Source organism: Urocitellus parryii, chromosome 14 (genome assembly GCF_045843805.1).
Source record: "Urocitellus parryii isolate mUroPar1 chromosome 14, mUroPar1.hap1, whole genome shotgun sequence".
Lineage (NCBI taxonomy): Eukaryota > Metazoa > Chordata > Mammalia > Rodentia > Sciuridae > Urocitellus > Urocitellus parryii.
The window spans coordinates 27,296,037-27,315,637 of NC_135544.1; the positions used below are offsets into that span (position 1 = coordinate 27,296,037).

The 19,601-nt window shown below is 37.3% G+C and overlaps 1 protein-coding gene across 1 annotated transcript in view; it reads left to right on the forward strand.

Annotated features, from left to right (window-relative positions):
- Positions 1-16,706, forward strand: part of Mtnr1a (melatonin receptor 1A) — a 31,191-nt gene extending 14,485 nt beyond the window's left edge. Inside the window, exon 2 of the mRNA XM_026389503.2 lies at positions 15,838-16,706. Within this exon, the coding sequence (XP_026245288.2) occupies positions 15,838-16,706 (869 nt within the window). The remainder of the gene's footprint in view (positions 1-15,837) is intronic.
- The last annotated feature ends 2,895 nt before the right edge of the window (positions 16,707-19,601 follow it).

Below are 19,601 nucleotides of genomic sequence, written 5' to 3' on the forward strand. Positions count from 1 at the left end.
AAACCACAGCCTTTCCCGTTCCTTAACAGGGCCAGAGAATATGCCTCAATCACCTTCAGGGTCTTAGCTGTCCCTTGTCAAACCCTTAATATTTATGCATATGGAATTTTTTTTCTATACAAACCACATTTATAAATAGATTCTTTGTTTTTATTATTCTAATTTGTTATGTATGACAGCAGAATGCATTACAATTCATATTATACAGATAGAGCACAAATTTTCATATCTCTGGTTGTACACAAAGTAGAGTCACACCATTCAAGTCTTCATACGTGTACTTAGGATAATGATGTCCATTTCATTCCACCATCTTTCCTGTCCTCATGCCTCCTTTCTTCCCCTCCCTCCCCTTGCCCTGTCTAGAGTTTGTCTAATCCACTCATGCTCCCCCTGCCACCAACCCCATTATGAATCAGCATCCTTATGTCAGAGAAAACACTCTGCATTTGTTTTTTGGGGATTGACTAACTTCACTTAGCATTATATTCTCCAGATCCATCCATTTACCTGCAAATACCATGATTTTATTCTCTTTTAATCCTGAATAGTATTTTATTGTGTATATATAACACATTTTCATTATCCATTCATCTACTGAAGGGCATCTAGATTAGCTCCACAGTTTAGCTATTGTGAATTGTCCTGCTATAAACATTGATGTGGCTGTGTCCCTGTAGTATGCTGATTCTAAGTCCTTTGGATATAGATCGAGGAGTGGGATAGCAGGATCAAATGGTGGTTCCATTTCCAGTTTTTCTAGAAATCTCCATACTGCTTTCCATATTGGCTACACCAACTTGCAGTCCCAATGTAGGAGTGTGCCTTATACTCCCATATCCTCGCCAACACTTATTGTTGTTTGTATTCTTAATAGCAGCCATTCTGACTGGAGTGAGATGAAACCTTAGAGTAGTTTTGATTTGTATTTCTCTAATTGCTAGAGATGATGAACATTTTTTCATATATTTGTTGATCAATTGTATATCATCTTCTGAGAACTGTTCATTTTCTTGGCTCATTTATTGATTAGGTTATTTGCTTTTTTTGGTGTTAAAATTTTTGAGTTCTTTATATATCCTAAAGATTAGTGCTCTATCTGATGTGCCTGTGGTAAAAATTTGCTCCCATTCTGTAGGCTCTCTATTCACCTCACTAATTGTTTCTTTTGCTGAGAAGAAGCTTTTTAGTTTGAATCCATTCCATTTATTGATTCTTGATTTTATTTCTTGTGCCATAGGAATCTTATTAAGGAAGTTGAGGCCTAATCTGACATGATGAAGATTTAGGCCTACTTTTTCTTCTATTAGGTTCAGTGTCTCTGGTTTAATTCCTAGGTCCTTGATCCACTTTTTTGAGTTTTTTTTTTTTTTTTGCATGGTGAGAGACAGGGGTTTAATTTCATTTTGTTGCATATGGATTTCCAGTTTTCTCAGCACCATTTGTTGAAGATGATATCTTTTCTCCAATGTATGTTTTTGATGCCTTTGTCAGGTATAAGATAACTGTAGTTATGTGGAATTGTCTCTTTGTCCTCTATTCTGTACCATTCATCACAAGTCTATATGATGTCAATGTTTTTGTTATTATTGCTTTGTAGTATAGTTTAAGTTCTGGTGTACTGATGCCACCTACTTCACTCTTCTTGCTAGGGATTGCTTTAGCTATTCTGGGTCTCTTATTTTTCCAGATGAATATCATGATTGCTTTTTCTATTTCTATAATGAATGTCATTGGGATTTTGATTGGAATTGCAGTAAATCTGTATAATGTTTTTGGTAGTATGGTCATTTTGACAATATTAATTCTGCCTATCTAAAAACAAGGTAGATCTTTCCATCTTCTAAGGTCTCCTTTAATTTCTTTCTTTAATGTTCTATAGTTTTCATTGTAGAGGTCTTTCACCCCTTTCGTTAAGTTGATTCCCAATATATTTTTTTTAGGCTATTGTAAATGGGGTAGTTTTCCTAGTTTCCCTTTCAGAGGATTTGTCACTGATATACACAAATGCCTTGATTTATGGGTGTTGATTTTATATCCTGCTACTTTGTTTAATTCATTTATTCTAAAAGTTTTCTGGTGGAATTTTTGGGTCTTCTAGGCAGAGAATTATGTCATTAGCAAATAGTGTTAATTTGAGTTCTTCTTTTCCTATATATATATATATATATCCCTTTAATTTCTTCCAACTGTCTAATTGCTCTGTCCAGTGTTTCAAGAACTATGTTAAATAGAAGTGGTGAAAAAGGGCATCCCTGTCTTTTTCCAGTTTTTAGAAGGAATGCTTTCAATTTTTCTCCATTTAGTTCATGATGTTGGCCTGGGGATTAGCATAGATAGCTTTTACAAAGTTGAGATATATTTCTGTTATCCCTAGTTTTTCTAATGTTTTGAACATGAAGGGGTGCTGTATTTTGTCAAATGCTTTTACTGTGTCTATTGAGATGATCATATGATTCTTATCTTTGAGTCTATTGATGTGATGAATTACATTTATTGATTTCTGTAAGTTGAACCAACCTTGCATCCCTGGGATGAATCCCACTTGATCATGGTGCACAATCTTTTTGATATGTTTTTGTATTTGACTTGCCAGAATTTTTTTGAGAGTTTTCACATCTATGTTTATTAGAGATATTGGTCTGAAGTTTTCTTTCTTTGATGTGTCTTTGTATGGTTTTAGAGTCAGGATGATACTGGCCTCATAGAATAAGATTGGAAGTATTCCCTCTTTTTCTATCTCATGAAATAATTTGAGGAGTATTGGTATTAGTTATTCTTTAAAGGTCTTTTAGAACTCAGCTGTGTGTTCATCTGGTCCTGGGCTTTTCTTGGTTGGTAGGCTTCTGATGGCATCTTCTATTTCATCGCTTGAAGTTCATCTGTCTAAATTGTATATCATCCTGATTCAATTTGGGCAAATCATATGACTCTGAAAATTTTTCAATGCCTTCAATATTTTCTATTTTATTGGAGTACAAATTTTCAAAATAGTTTCTAATTATATTCTATATTTCTGTAGTTTCTGTTGTGATATTTCCTTTTTCATCATGTATGTTCGCAATTTGAGTTTTCTCTCTCCTTCTTTTCATTAGCATGGCCAAGGGCTTGTCAGTGTTATTTATTTTTTCAAAGAACCAACTTTTTGTTTTGTCAATTTTTTTCAATTGTTTCTTTTGTTTCTATTTCATTGATTTCAGCTCTGGTTTTATTTATTTCCTGGCTTCTACTAATTTTGGTGTTGGTTTATTCTTCTTTTTCTAGGGCTTTGAAATGTAATGTTAGGTCATTTACTTGTTGACTTTTTCTTCTTTCAAAGAATGAACTCTATGCAATGAACTTTCCTCTTAGTACTGCCTGCATAGGATCCCAGATTTTTCAATACATTGTATCAGTGTTCTCATTTACCTCTAAGAATTTTTTAATCTCTTTCTTGATGTCTTTTGCAACACATTGTTCATTCAGTAGCGTATTATTTAGTCTCCAGGTGCTAGAGTAGCTTTTATTTTTAATTTTATCATTGATTTCTAGTTTCATTTCATTATGATCTGATAGAATGCAGGGTAATATCTCTACTTTTTTGTGTTTGCTGAGAGTTGCTTTGTGGCATAATATATGGTCTATTTTAGAGAAGGATCCATGTGCTGCTGAGAAGAATGTATATTCACTCATTGAAGGATGAAATTTTCTATATATGTCAGTTAAGTCTAAGTTATTGATTGTATTATTAAGTTCTGTAGTTTATTTGTTCAGCTTTTGTTTGGAAGATGTATCCAGTGGTGAAAGAGGTGTGTTAAAGTCACCCAAAATTATTATGTTGTGGTCTGTTTGACTCTTGAACTTGAGAAGAGCTTGTTGATGAACGTAGATGTTCCACTGTTTGGGGCATATATATTTATAACTGTTACGTCCTGTTGGTGTGTGGTTCTCTTAAGCAGTATATGTGTCCTTCTTTATCCCTTTTGATTAACTTTAGCTTGAAGTCTACTTTATTTTGTATGAGGATGGAAACCCCTGCTTGCTTCCACAGTCCATGTGAGTGGTATGATTTTAAAAATAAAAGCTACCCAACCTCTAACCTTCAGACTGTGGATGTCTTTTCCTATGAGATGAGTCTCTTGGAGGCAGCATATTTTGGGGTCTTTTTTTAATCCAATCTGCCAGTCTGTGTCTTTTGATTGGTGAGTTTAAGCCATTAACATTCAGGGATATTATTGAGACATAATTTGTATTCCCAGCCATTTTTGGTATTTAACTTGACTTGGTTTCTCCTTTGATTGGTTTTTGCCTTAGTGTAATACCTCCTTGTGCTGATTTTCATTATTGTTTTTCATTTCTTCTTCATGGAATATTTTGCCAAGGATGTTCTGTGGTGCAGGCTTTCTAGTTGTAATTTTTTTTTTAACTTTTGTTTATCATGGAAAGTTTTAATTTCATCATTAAATCTAAAGCTTAATTTTGCTGGATATAAGGTTCTTGGTTGGCATCCATTTTCTTTCAGAGCTTGGTATATGTTGTTCCAGGATCTCCTTGCTTTGAAGGTCTGGGTTGAAAAATCTGCTGAGATACAAATTAGTCTCCCCCTATATGTGATCTGATTCCTCTCTCTTGAGGTCTTTAAGATTCTATCCTTTTTCTGTATGCTAGGCATTTTCATTATAATGTGTCTTAGTGTATATCTGTTGTAATTTTGTACATTCGGTGTCCTGTAAGCCTCTTGTATTTGGTTTTCCAATTCATTCTTCATGCTTGGGAAATTTTCTGATATTATCTCAGTGAAGAGATTGTGTATTTCTTTGGTTTGAAACTCTTTACCTTTCTCATCCCAATAACCCTTAGATTTGGTCTTTTGATGCTGTCCCATAATTCTCAGATGTTCTGTCCATGGTTTCTGTCTTCATTGTGTGTCAACTTTATTTTCCAGATTGTATACTTTGTCTTCATTATCTGACATTCTTTCTTCCAAGTGATCTAGGCTGTTGGTGATGCTTTCTATTGAGTTTTTTGTTTTATTGTTTCCTTCATTTCAGGGATTTCTGGTTTTTTTTTTTTTTTTTTTTTTTTGTAAATTCTCTCTTTTTTAAAGTAATACTTTGCTATCTGTATTTGCTCTCTTATTTCTGGAGTGATCAATTTTTGCCTGTATTTGCTCATTTAGGTCATTCTTTAATTCACAGATCATTTTAATTATGAACATTCCGAACTCCTTCTCTGACATTTCATCAATTGCTCTGTCCATAGGTTCTATTGTTGTAGTATTCTAGTTTGGGGCACTTTCCTCCCTTGTTTTTTCATGTTGTCTATGTGTCTTCCTTTCTTGCAGTGTGGACCTGAGATATTACAGCTTCTATCCTATAATCTTGTAGTACCTGTGAAGATTATCTTTTCCTCACCTTGATGTTGGGCTTCCAGACCCTGCAGGTGTCCCTTGATGTATGCTACTGCAACTAAAGGTTGTGGCAGCAATAGTGGAGGTATCTTGAGATAGCAGTGGAGGTGCCCCAAGATGAATGCAACGTCTTTCAGAGATAGGGGTGAAAGGTTAGGCCTTACACTGTCTTTGGAATGCCTGCTCCGAGATGCAGCTGCTTCTAGGCCCTGTCTGTTGTCAAAAGATAGTGGCTACTGCGTGGGGAAGGCTATGGTGATATCTGCAGTGTCCCACGATGGAATAGGGTTAGGTCTGGGCTCCCAGGAGGGTGGAGTGGCAGACTTGCACCTATCCTGGGCTTGGGTCCCACACAGGTTGGCGTATGCGGTCCTGTGCAGGAGCCTGAGCTCTGTTGGGTGTCTGTTGGTGGCACAATGGACCCAAGTCTACCCTGGACCAGGGTCTCACGCGTGTGGTTGGAGTCAGATCAAGGCTGGACCTGAGCTCAGGGGGGTGTCTCTATAAATGGATTCTTAATTATACCAGACTTCTTAGCTCTGAATTCATGGATTTGCTATGTAAAACTAATGAAACATGGTTCCTAGAGTGTTTAAGGTACATTTTTTTTTCCCCAACTAAAACTGGTCTTTAACACTTTGATGAGTTCAAGTAGTTGTTTTTTTATTTGTTTGTTTAATTCTTATAAACAATAATTTAGTGGGTCACTACTCTTGCTTTCTACATAGTTAAAGTACAGGATAAGTGAAAAAAGGAATGAATAGGACCTATTGAGAAAACCAACATCCTGGTAGATGAGAGCAAAAGAGCAGCCAGTCAGTGGGTATAGCTCAGTTACAGAATGCTCAACCTATCATGTGTGAGACCTTGGGTTCAGTCCTCAAAATTGCAACTAATTTCTGCTTCTGCATTGATGACTCTTTGAGACTTAGGAGAGTTAATTCATCCCAGCAGACTGTTCTTGAGCCCCTACCATCTGCCAAGTTCTGTGCTCACAGTGATAATATAAATATTCAGACCTACACCCCAGGATCTTAGCCCTTTGAAGGGAGACAGACACTTATGCAAATGTGTGTGGTTTTGTGGTTTTCTGTTGCTTTGATGGAAAATATATCCACACACAGTGAGGATAAAGAGATTGAAGAGCATTGCTGGGAAACCTTTAGAACTGGTATCCTCTCAGTAAGCTTTGTTTCTGTTAGGTATCATAGTAACTAGTTCCTCCTTTTCTACCAGGAAGCCCAACCCGTGATCTCCTTAGAAAACCACCTGATTTCATCAAAGAGCTGAAAGTCTCTCCTTTTTTTTTTTTTTTTTTTCCTTATGGTACTGGAATAGAACCAAGGGTCTTGCATATGCTAGGCAAGTGCAGTACCACTGAGGTACTTCCCCAGAACCTGCCCCCCGCCACCTTTTTAAAACATTTTATTTGAAAAAGGATTTTGCTCAGTTGCCCAGGCTGGCTTCAAACTTGGGATCCTCCTACTTCAGCTTCCTGAGAACCTAAGATTACAGGCATGCTCCACCATGTCCAACAAGATCTATATTAAAATTTCTAGAAACAGAACCTGGGACAGACTTGGCTCTCAGGCTGTTGAGATCTACTCTCAAGAGGAACTTATAAGCAGTGAGGAAAGCAAAGTAGTGCAGAGATGAAAAGACAAACAAGAATGGGACCTCAGGTAAAACCTAGACTTGGCTTGATCCAAAAGTTGGGGTCTCTGGACATAAATCCATCCAAAAAATTGCCGTTACTTGAGGCAGGGTAACTGGCCTTCTGTATTCCAGAGTTAGCCATTGGATTGGTCACCTAGGGCAATCTCTGGAGAAGGATGCAATAGAAGCCAAATGGAAGCACCCAGCACTCAGAAACCTTGTGGATAAGTGCCTCAGCTTAGAAAAGGGGACCTGGGACAGGCACTAGCAGCATCTACTGCAGGCACTATGGAACAAAGAGGATTTGCTGAAGCAGGCTAAAGACCAAGCATATTTAGTAATGGGTTCCTGTAGTCAGTATGTTAAAGAGAGCACACAGAAGGAAATTCATCATCCTTAGGTTTCATCATTGCAGAATTTCAATTATTTTATCAAATTAGAACAAGATGCCTAGTGCCATAGAAACAACATTGATTAAAACCTTAAATTCAAGGCCCAAACTTTGCTATGTCAGGGTGACAAATTTCTTAATAATTCACATACAAGCAAAGTGATTCAGAGTAACATGGCCCATCTTTTATTTATTGATTGATTATATATTTTTATTTGTTTTAAACTAGTTACACATGACAGAATGCATTTTGACACATCAAACATAAATGGAGTATAACTTCTTGTTCATCTGGTTTTACATGATATAGAGTTACACAGGTCATATAGTTGTATATGCACATAGGGTAATGCTACTATCACTCCTACCTCTCTTTCCCCTCCCATCCCTTCACTCCCCTTCATCTAGTCCAAAACACCTCTCTTCTCCCCCAGCCCTTATTGTGAATTAGCATCCACATATCAGAGAAAACATTCGGCCTTTGGTTCTTTGGGATTGGCTTATTTCACTTAGCATAATATTCTCCAGTTCCATCCATTTACTGGCAAATGCCATAATTTCATTCTTCTTAAGGCTGAATAATATTCCATTGTGTATATATATACCACAGTTTCTTTATTCATTCATCTGTTGAAGGGCATCTAGGTTGGTTCTATAGTTTAGCTCAACAATAGGTCATTCTTTTTTTTTTTTAAGAGAGAGTGAGAGAGGAGAGAGAGAGTGAGAGAGAGAGAGAGAGAGAGAGAGAGAGAGAGAGAGAATTTTTAATATTTATTTTTTAGTTCTCCGCGGACACAACATCTTTGTTGGTATGTGGTGCTGAGGATCGAACCCAGGCCGCACGCATGCCAGGCGAGCGCGCTACCGCTTGAGCCACATCCCCAGCCCCTAATAGGTCATTCTTAAAGCATCTGTCTAAGACTTTTACTAGTTAATGACAGAGCTGCTGTAGTATCTAGTTCCCTTCTTGAATTCTCTGGGCAGTTCCACCTTTTGAATCTTATGCAAAATTCTTTCGTGGATGATGCTAATCCATCGCTGTGCAAGAAAGGGAATTCTGGGAATCAATTTTAGCAAGTTAACACAGTACAAATCCAATGCAGTTCACTCCTTGACATCTTGACATATATCCAAGTAAAGAAAACATCAAAGTTATGTTTTTATATAACATAATGCAATGTTACTTTATTAACATAAAAGTTAAAATACATTAACCCTTTTCTCAAAAAGACAATATAGTCTTTTTGTCCACCTTTGCATGATTTTCATTATTTGTCTTGCTGAGTCACATTCCACATTTGATATACTGTAGCCTAAATACTGAAATATATGGTTCACTTGTAATCATATTAGATGGAAAGAATAGCGGAGGGGAAAAGATTCACCATTTATTTAATCATGGAAAAGAAGAAATGTCGATATTATTTTAATCTTCATCTCTGCAGCTGGTCACATGGTCATAATGGGTATTTATAATTACCTTTTCCATCCTCCATTCCCTCTGCCTTCCACTCATTGTGGTTCCTTGCCTGTTCAAGTAGCTGAAACCTTTATTCATAAAGCTCTGGCATATTCATATACCTGCCTGTAATTGGGTTATTTCAGTTTTCTATTGACTTTAATCACAGGGCATGGGAGTAATAAGACATTATAGGGATTTCTTGCATTCAAGACATAATTCCTTGCTCTTATTGTATAATAACAACCTGATTTACTCTTGATAATCAAGACTAATCACCCTGGTCAGGATAGTAATTCCTTTCTTTTTAAATTAATTAATTACGTGAGGAGCCCGAAGTAGCCAGGTGGCAGTCCTGACTTCCAGCTTAATGAAATCATTGGTATGTCTCCTGATGGAAGCCTTTCTTCCTTTAGACCAAAAAACAAAAAGCCCCCAAAAAACAAAAACAAAAACAAACAACAAACAAACAAACAAAACCCCCCTAGTTTCAGGGCCAGGGGACTGGGAGCCTTTTGCTAGTGTACTTGTAAAAGGAAAATCCATTTCCAGCCTTGATTTTCTGATTCATGAATCCTGACTATGGGATAAGCAACACTTCATGTTAGTCACTTTTTAAAGGCACATACCATATCCTGGGGAATGGTAACCTAAACTCACCCAGTGGTGGTGAAACAGAATCTTTAAAACCACTCCATTAATTTATCAATCAGCTGTTCTAAGATGGGAAACATGGAAAGTCTTATGACTTCCAGAAGCACGACCCCATTGTTATACTCCATTTGTTTTAAAGTTAATTTCTTAGTCAGAAGCAATGCTGGGAGGAATACTATCATGGTGAACCAAGGACCTTTTAAGTACATGGATGTTAGATTGGTAGAAGAATTAAAGGTATTAAAGGGTAAGAAAGGCAACTTCATGTCCAGAGTGAGCTTCTGTTCCAGTCAGAACAGTGTGCTCCCCCTTTTGATGATGGGAGTGGTCTTATGTCAGCCTACTACAAGTGATTGACTGATTTTTCTAGGAAATGGAACCATATTAATGTTGCTCTCCAATGTTGGTTGAACATTCATCAATACAATAGTGGCTATTGCCAGATCAATATTCATGTATTGAACTTTACTAACTATGTTGCTGAGCCCATGAATCACTTCCATTCTTGCTTCTATGATAATTTTGAGCCCATTGGTCAAGGACAGTCATGGCTAAGGATTAACTGATGTCCACAAGTTGCATCATTGAGCTCCTCCTGTTGAACATTCATGTGGGATACAAACATCTTCATACTAAGGGTTTCAAAATCTCTGTGCCATCAATTTTCTAATCCCCTTTCTTCCAAGTTCTTGACCATCTAGCTGTACCAATAGCCATTATGAATCAATGTAGTCTGTGGCCATATCTCCCTCCAAGAAGAATGAATGACCAGTCTGAAATTCAATTTGAAGCACCAAAGTTTTATTTACTAGGAGTGTTTTCCTTCACTCTTGTCCTTGAAAGCAACTCTGGATTTGGTCTGCAGTGCTACAACCATTCAGTTTCAGGAATGCCAGTATATAATGAAGAACTATTTGTAAACTAGGCCAGAAATTCTTTATTTCTTATTTAACTGGTCAAAGGGAAATCCCTACGAAGCCATAGGTACACACTGAGAGAAGGGGGTTTTGTGGCAGGAATATGGGACATGGGTATCTGTGTAACCTACTTTGCCTTCTGGGACCTGCTCAAACCATAAAAACACACCACTTCTGTTTGATGCTGTGCATGCAGAATCTTATGATGTGGTGGGTCAGAAAATACTTGTCAATAAGGGACCTTTCAAATCACATGGTCACTTAGTTTTTCATGGTCAAGTGTTAAGACTGTACTGAGTAGCAAGTCAACTCTGTCTCAAAAGCGCATACTTATCTGCAGAGGACAGTATGTACTGATTCAGGATTTTGAAGAAAATCCTGAGTCTGTGTCATAAATCACTTATATGTGCCTGCTGAAGCCTCCCTACAGCCTCATGGTCTACCGTAAATAATTCAAGCACTATTGGTATCTTAGTTAACTCATGCTGCTGCAACAAAACACCTTAGACTGGGTAATTATAAATAATTAACATTTATTTTTCATAGATATGGAGACCAGGAAGTACAAGATCAAGAAACTGGCAGGCAAATTGGTGTCTGTCGAGCACTATTCTCTGCTTCCAATATGGTGCCTTCTCAATGCATCCTTTAGAGGGGACATATGCTGCATCCTTCTATGGTGGAAGGGGTAGAATGGATGAACACCCCTCCATACCTGTTTTATAAGGCCCATCCTTATGACTTAATCACTTCCTAAAAGCCTCACCTCAATACTATCATATTGGTGATTAAATTTCAAGATAGGAATTTGTGGGGGTACCTTTAGATGGATACGATGGATCAAGTGGAAGAGCAGCCTTTCATAGCTTTTTCTTGCTCCATAAAATCTGTCAGGTTTGAGTTTACTCAGTACATGGTTTTATGTAGTATGTCAAAGGAAGGTGCATGTAGTTTTTTCTATTTTTCTTGAGTTGGTAACAGGGCAATACAGCAACTTTTTCTTTACCTTAGAAGATGATACAGGTGACAATTTAAGTAACTATTGCTACTGAATGTCATGAACTACCAGTGTCCCCTTTTGCTATTGGAAATAGGGTTTTTAATACTTTCAGTCTGGTCCTGTCATAGAACCCAGAACCAATACAGTTTAATCATCTTTAAGGTTCTTTTAGTTCACTTCCATTACCAAATTCTGCATCAGTCAAGATTCAGTCAATTCAAGAAGCAAAATCTCTAGATTTTGTGGGAATTGATAAAGTAATTTATTAGGGTTATTGCTTCTAATTCTGGTTTTGGAGCCTAAAGTCCACAGAAAAGGCAGTTGAGATGGCAAGATAGATGTCAAGAGGGGTCACAGGGAACCAGAACTTTGGAGGAATGGCTGGAACGCAAGAAGATGAACTGAACTCACCTCAGTGGGTCAGTCTCCCAGTTTCTCCAAGTGGAGTTCAGCAGGAGCTGGAGAAGCTATGGACATGCCACTGCCCCTCCACCACCACCAGAGGCCAGTAGATGAGACTCAAGGGCCAGAGCTGCTGTGGCACCTCATGCTTTATAAAAAACTTATGAGTGTAAAGAGAATAGGGCTACCACTTCATTTTCACTTTTTAATAAAATCTCGTGACAAATTGTCTCTTGTGGGGAATACCAACCTGGAGCTATACAAAGAAGTGTCTTTTTAGCCTTGCTATGTCAACACAATGTGAACTCACTGTAAGTAACTCAGTGCCAGGTACTGTTCAAAGTGTGGTGGCAGCAGGGTGACGTCTAGGACAGGCACTGCCCTGGTGAATTTGATGACATGAGCTGTGGGGAGATAGGAGAAGGTGAAGAAGTCATTGTCACAAGTAGAAAGGCACTGCCAGTCGGATCATTCAGAGGGAAGTCACAGGACTAGTTCTGAGGGAGGCAGTTAGACAAGGCGGCTCTGTAGTTGTCTCTTAATTTCTGCATATCTGGGCTCTATTTTGTTTCTATTTTAAAATTTTATTTATTATAAAAAAAGACTCTGCATTTTTATAGTTTGTACATTTAATCATTGTGAAGCTGTGTTTTTTTCCTGTTCCTAGTAAAGTGACCTCGAAGTGGTTTCTCTTCCCCCTTCATCTCTATAATTTTCTAGATCTAGCTTTTAAAGAATGATGCCCGTAGAGGCCGTAATCCTTGGGTCTCTGTAGGAGCACAGGAACTTCTTTAGGGAAATGCACTCAGCAAAACTAACAAATAAACCATGTTGTACCCTCAGCTCTCACTAGTTTTGTGACTTCATCGAATGTAACTCAGTATTTCTGCTTTTCTTGTCTTGTCGGAAGGTACAAGATGGTCACTAGTAGTATATACCTTTCAATCTTGACTGGTGTTTTGGTCAGCTATTTCGCTGCTCTGACTACAGAATCTGACCAGAACAGCTATAGGGGAGGAGGAGTTTATTTGAGGGCTCACAGGTTTTAGTTCATAGAAGGCCAGCTCCATTCTTTGGGGCTTGAGGTGAGGCTGAATCATGGTGGAGTGTGTGACAGAAGGCAGCAGCTCACATGAGATCAGAAGGCAGAGAGAGAGAGACTCCACTCACCAGATAGAAACATATACCCCAAAGCCATGCCCCAGTTCCTATCTCCCCAACCACACCTCACCACTTCAGTTAATCCTATCAGGGATTAATTCACTGATCAGGTTAAGGCTATAATCCAATCATTTCTCCTCCAAACCTTCTTGCATTGTCTCACATGTGAGCTTTCAGGGGCTACCACATCTACACCATAACAACTGGATAATTCCAGAATTCCTGCACAGTGAGGACTGGAGCTAAATACAACGAAAAAGAAATTTTTAACCATCGACAGATATTAAACTTCAGAATTCTTTACTATGTTGTTGTATAAAGTCTTTGATATCTGTAAAAATGGGTAGATTGCTAATTTCTGGAGTAGCACAGAACTGAGAATAGAATACATGACCTTCTGGTGTGAGTAATTATTATTGATTTAATTGCAAGAATGAAGGAGTTAAATGAAAAAAGTTCCTTTTCCATCCTCCCCACCCAACACTCACACCTTACAAAATGAGCAGATGTGATAAATTTTCAAGCTAAACTACCTGATATCTACATCTCCATACAGTTTGTAACTTAAGTTTTTTCTCCAAACATTTGTAAGATGAAATTAATTCAAAGAAAATTAAACCAACAATTTAATTAATATAATTACTTGAACAGTAATGAAGCATAATTGCTATAAAATAAATGGAGCACAGAATGAAAGCCATAAAAGATGATTTTAAGTTCCTTAAAAATAAATCTATATTAAGCCAGTTTGTCATTGTGACATTCTAGGGTATTGTTTTGATGACATTTTAATTTGTAGTTGAATTTCACATATTGTTCGTATTTTTCAAGTGTTAAATAGTTTCAGTTAAAATTCATTAACATATGCTGACTTTGGAATTTAAATATTACATTGGTAATTGAAATGTATTTGTGGGAAAAATTAGTTTTCCATCACCTTTAACTTGAACTGTATAACCAATTTGTGTGTGTGTGTGTGTGTGTGTGTGCGCGCACACGCGCGTGCACGTGCTGGGGATCAAACCCAGGGCCTTATACATGCAAGGCAAGCAGTCTACCAACTGAACTATATCCTCAGCCCCAATATAACCAATTTTTAAGTAATTTGCTTTATAACAGTTTATCTGAAATTCATAAATGATGCAAGCTTTGCTTTTCTTGTATCATTTCATGACTGCTGTTTTACTTCATTTTTTTTTGTAACAATTTCTTGGGGGGATAAAATTAGTGAATTAGAAACATAAAGTACAGAGACTGTTTTATTTCAAATGTTGGGAAGTGACAAATTAATTACATCATCAAACATGAGCAAAAGTCATTGTACTAGAGAGTCAGACATAAAAATGAGGAAGACGGACGTAACCTGAGGGGCTGCCATCGAGGAGTGTAGGAAAGCAAAGTTTACAAATAGACATCTAAATATTTGCATCTGTAGAAGGTCCTAGAATGCCCCTTCTCATCCCTGTCTAACAACCTCCTCATTTCCTCTTACTGTTACATACTCTGGTGCTTCTGACCATGTGCTTTTGTTTTCCTGAGTTTTCCTGTCTCTTCATTCCTGTTTCCCCAGCATCTAGTGTATGCATTTAATACATTTTTATTGAACCGAATTTATTACAATTTAATCCACATTAAAAGTGGTATTAAGTGACTTAGGAGCCTTTCAAGAAGGAAATGCTTACTTCTGATTGGTTAAATAAGCAAAGGCCTTTGGTCTCCTCCATTTAGGATGGACATAGAAAAATGGGTGGCATTTTAAAAGATGGAGCAGAGTCATTTGAGGCAGAAGGAATAGTAAGAAACAAAGATAAAAACAAAAAGTCACAGAAGTGGGTCTGGGTAGCTCAGTGGTGGAGCATTTGCTTAGCATACATTGAGGCCCTGGGTTTGATTACTAGCACTACCAAAAGAAAAAGAAAAAAAAGCCACAAAAGAAAAGAACATACTTTGTAGACCATCTTATGAAATTTGAGTTATTTTTCTGCATTAAAAATGTACTTAATTATTACACTGATATAGAAAATTATAACTTATCTAGAATATTTAGAGTTTAATTCTTGTACCTTAAGAAATTTTGTCTTTTGATTTGAGAAGAGCGAGTTGTAGAATATGAACATCATTTTACTTGACAGAAATTTTTCCCTCATTTAATGCTTTCCACAGTGTTATGCAGAAGATGCTATCGTTATCCCCCCTCTCAAAGAGGAAGCTGAAGCTTGGAAAGGTGAAGTCATTTGTCCCAGTTACATAGCTGGTAGGCATGAGGCTGGTGTTCTACTCCAGACAGGTGACAGAGTCCTTTCTGCCTTAATTTGTTGTGCTGTGGACAAAGATCCATTGCTCTCAACAACAGAAGCTAGCCATTCATTTGAGAACTGTTGAAGAACTAAAGAGGATAGAAGACCTGGAATTTAAAGAAATCACGGCTGACTTGAGAACAACAAAATATGAGATTTCTCAGTTAATATAGATGGTTCCAAAGCAAAAGAAGCAATACAGATATAATAAACTTGGGACTTTTTTTTTAAAAGAGGAACTAGTTTGAAAGACAACAGTCTGGGATATAGAATATACCTTATTGTGGTAACGTGGAAAGTTATGAAGAGGGGACTTGATTTTACAGGAGTGACAACAATCTTACTTCCTGGTGAAAATGGTCTCTACTTCATTTATAGTGTGGACAGTAGCTATGATGTCAGATCAACCAGGTTGTGGAAATATTAACCAGCTCTTTAATTGTGAAAAGAAGAAACTACAACTCCTGCAATACTGGTATTGACTTATATCTTATAAATCTCTCTCTTTTAGGAAATATATTTGTGGTGAGCCTAGCAGTTGCAGACCTGGTGGTAGCCATTTATCCCTACCCCTTGGTGCTGACATCGATCTTTAACAATGGCTGGAACCTGGGATCTCTGCACTGTCAAATTAGTGGTTTCCTGATGGGCTTGAGTGTCATTGGCTCCATATTCAATATCACTGGGATCGCCATTAATCGCTACTGCTACATCTGCCACAGTCTCAAGTACGACAAGCTGTACAGTAACAAGAATTCCCTCTGCTACGTGTTCCTGATATGGATGCTGACGCTAGTGGCAATTGTGCCCAACTTGAGAACAGAAACGCTCCAGTATGACCCCAGGATCTATTCCTGTACGTTTTCACAGTCGGTCAGTTCAGCCTACACGATAGCTGTGGTGGTTTTCCACTTCATAGTTCCGATGGTCATTGTCATCTTCTGTTACCTAAGAATCTGGATCCTGGTTCTTCAGGTCAGACGGAGGGTGAAATCTGACAACAAACCCAAACTGAAACCACAGGACTTCCGGAACTTTGTCACCATGTTTGTGGTTTTCGTCCTTTTTGCAATTTGCTGGGCTCCTCTCAATTTCATTGGTCTTGTTGTGGCCACGGACCCTGCCAGCATGGTGCCCAGGATACCCGAGTGGCTGTTTGTGGCTAGTTACTACATGGCATATTTCAACAGCTGCCTCAATGCAATTATATATGGACTTCTGAACCAAAATTTCAGAAAGGAATACAGAAGAATTATAGTTTCACTGTGTACAGCCAAGATGTTCTTTGTGGATAGCTCGAATGATGTAGCAGATAAGGCTAAATGTAAACCCTCTCCATTAATAGCCAACAAGAATTTAATCCAGGTGGACTCTGTTTAGAAAAGCAAAACATTTCTGGCACGATGTCCATACTGCTCAGATCATACTCCTTTTCCTGTCGGCTTTGCTCTGGATGGATGTCTTGAAAACAGTAGTTGAGAAAAGGAAGCTCTTAAGAGGTTACCTGAAGTTTCTGAGCTAGTGTGCCCTGGGGCAAAGTGTCTAATTCTGCTTATCAAGAGAAATCCAGAACATACAGAGAATCATGTTAGTTGAAGAGTATGTTTCAGGAGTAGGGGGTTAAAGTAAAACACTGGATGAATTTAAGGGAAGAAATACTGTGAAAACATTTATTTTACCGTAAATAGGTTTCACAAATGCAGTAGAGTTATCCCTCCTTTTCCGTGGGTTCTCCATCCTTGGATTCAGTCAACCATGAATTGAAAACATTTAGAAAAAAACATTGCATCTGTACTGAACATGTATGTACTTTTATTCTTTTTCCTCCCTGAAGAATGTAGTATAATAGCCATTTGCATAGCATTTGCCTTGCTATGGGTTTTATAAGTAACCTGCAGGTGATTCAAAACACTGTAAATGTGAAGATATGTATAGGTCATAAGCAAATACTGTATCATTTTATATAAGGGTCAACAAATTTTTATATTCTTGGGGGCTCAAGGATTTTGAGGGATGAGTATAATTGTTTTCCCCCTCAATGAAAAGAACATTTGATTTATAAGTGAGTAAATGGAACAAAAAGGAGAAGTGAGATGAGTGACTCATTACGGAATGACTGAGTGGCAGTGGCAACAACCATTACCACCCCCATACTGAGCCACCCCCACCTAGCCATTTGTATTTTAAAAATAACATACAGGGTCTGGCTAAGTTACTGAGGCTGGCCACGAACTTGAGTTCCTCTTGCCTCAGCCTCTTGGATAGCAGGGATGACAGGCTTGTGCCACCAGTCCCCACTACTTTTTTCTATGCTTTTCTTTATACTTGAAAATAAATCATCTTCATTTGGGAAAAAAAATCAAGTACAATTCAATGTAAAACCAGCTTTGCAATATTGATTACAGGTTTTGGGAAATCTCCTATGACTGTGTGGGGTAAAAATTTAGAGAATAACAAAGTTATTTTAGTGCTGTTCAATATTTATGTTAATGGTGAGTACTTATTTTACTGAAGCTCTTTCAGAAGACCAAAGACTGAACATAAACTAAATTTGTAAAATATAGGAAAAGGCCAAAAGGGACAGATATTTAACCAAAGTTTTAGTATATCCATAATGTAACAAAAACAAGTGGGCTAAAAATTTAATAACAAACTAAGCTAGTACCTGGAGAATGCTCTGGCCATCAAATTTCTAAAATGTTGGGACATGCCCTAATTGGGTTCAGCTTATGCTTATCTGTCACCAGAAGGATAATGGAGTCATTGTGCAATCACCTTGCTTCATAGTGCTGAGGAAAAAATTGAATTTAGGTATGGAAAAGCAATCATACATGAATATAGAAACAGAATGATTTTAGAAGCACAAACCTTAATCATATGTTATTCTATTTTCTATCTCTGAAGCAGACATTTTAAGTTAATAGAAATAACCACTTAGGAATGTTTTATACATTACAGAGTTTACCATGGGAGAAAGTGCCTGTGTATGGTTGTGCACGTGTGTTGGCGTGTATACTGTGTGCACAGGCCAGTTAGCTCTGAGGAAATAAGAACAGCTTCTATGGCTCTGTAAAGTCAAAAGATGATTTAGGTGTGTCTTATATTAGTAATAATAAGACTATGCTGTATTCCTTTATTATGAGGACACATTTCTTCATTCTGATTACAGGTTTATGATTCATATGCCCATTGAAAACCCAGTTTATTGCTATTTCATCTAGAGATTAGGTACTGGGCCTTTCTTTTCTTGAGGTAGCCTGGTTCTCTAATTGCTAGCAGAACTGTTACTTTGCAGTGTGCAATGCAAACATATCCAGTTTGGAATAAAATAAAATGAATGTTATTTTTAGTTTCTATGATGTTCAACACCTTGGAGAACTCTTGAATTTTGGTGTGCAAAGGGGCAAGTGATGATCCATTGAGCACCACCCTAATAAATACTAAATAAGCCTCCATGCTCAGGATGTGGGAGTAAGAATCAGTTTAGCTATTTGGTAAAAGAGCTGATAGAATTTCTGCCTGGAGAGCTATAGTACCTTCATTAATTCTGTGACCACTGAGCTACAGAATAAATGTTTGCATAGACAATGTTTACACAATTCAAAGTAATTAAATATAAGATGTTAACCTCAATCCTGACATTATTTTCTGATTGTCACTATTTTCTTGCAGCCTGGGTATAAATGTGTATAAAACTGTAGGAAGTCTGTTTTTCCAAAAGACAGTTTAATTTTATATTTTTGAAAACAAAGCCATGATAGAGTATACTTGTATTATTTTACTTCTTTTTACCATGTATGTACCTTGTTACTGCCAAGGATGAACTTCAATGGGGATTTTACTTGTATATATTGTTTTGATAAATTATGTATGTATACATGTGCATGTGTATATATATGAAGGTGAATATGATTTCTTACGATTTTCAAGGTGTTTAGTTTTTATGTTATTTGGGGGAATTAAACATTGGTTAAGAATGAAAGGTGGTTTGATAATTATTTAAGATGTGTACCCATTTATGGAAAATAAGCTTATTTTTCTGGTTTTGGCATTTTTCTCAGCAGAGTTTCAATGACTCGGTTATTCACGTGTGTTCATCTATCATGCGTCTATATCATACATATTCATTTATTCATGTTCATCATGGAAGGGAACTGAGTTTAACTGAACTTTGTTTGCCCCACCTTGATATATGCAACCAACAAGCTATGTTCTATTCCAAATACAGACTTATTGCACTATTTAACAAATGCGTTTCTCTTCTTTTTTTCCCCC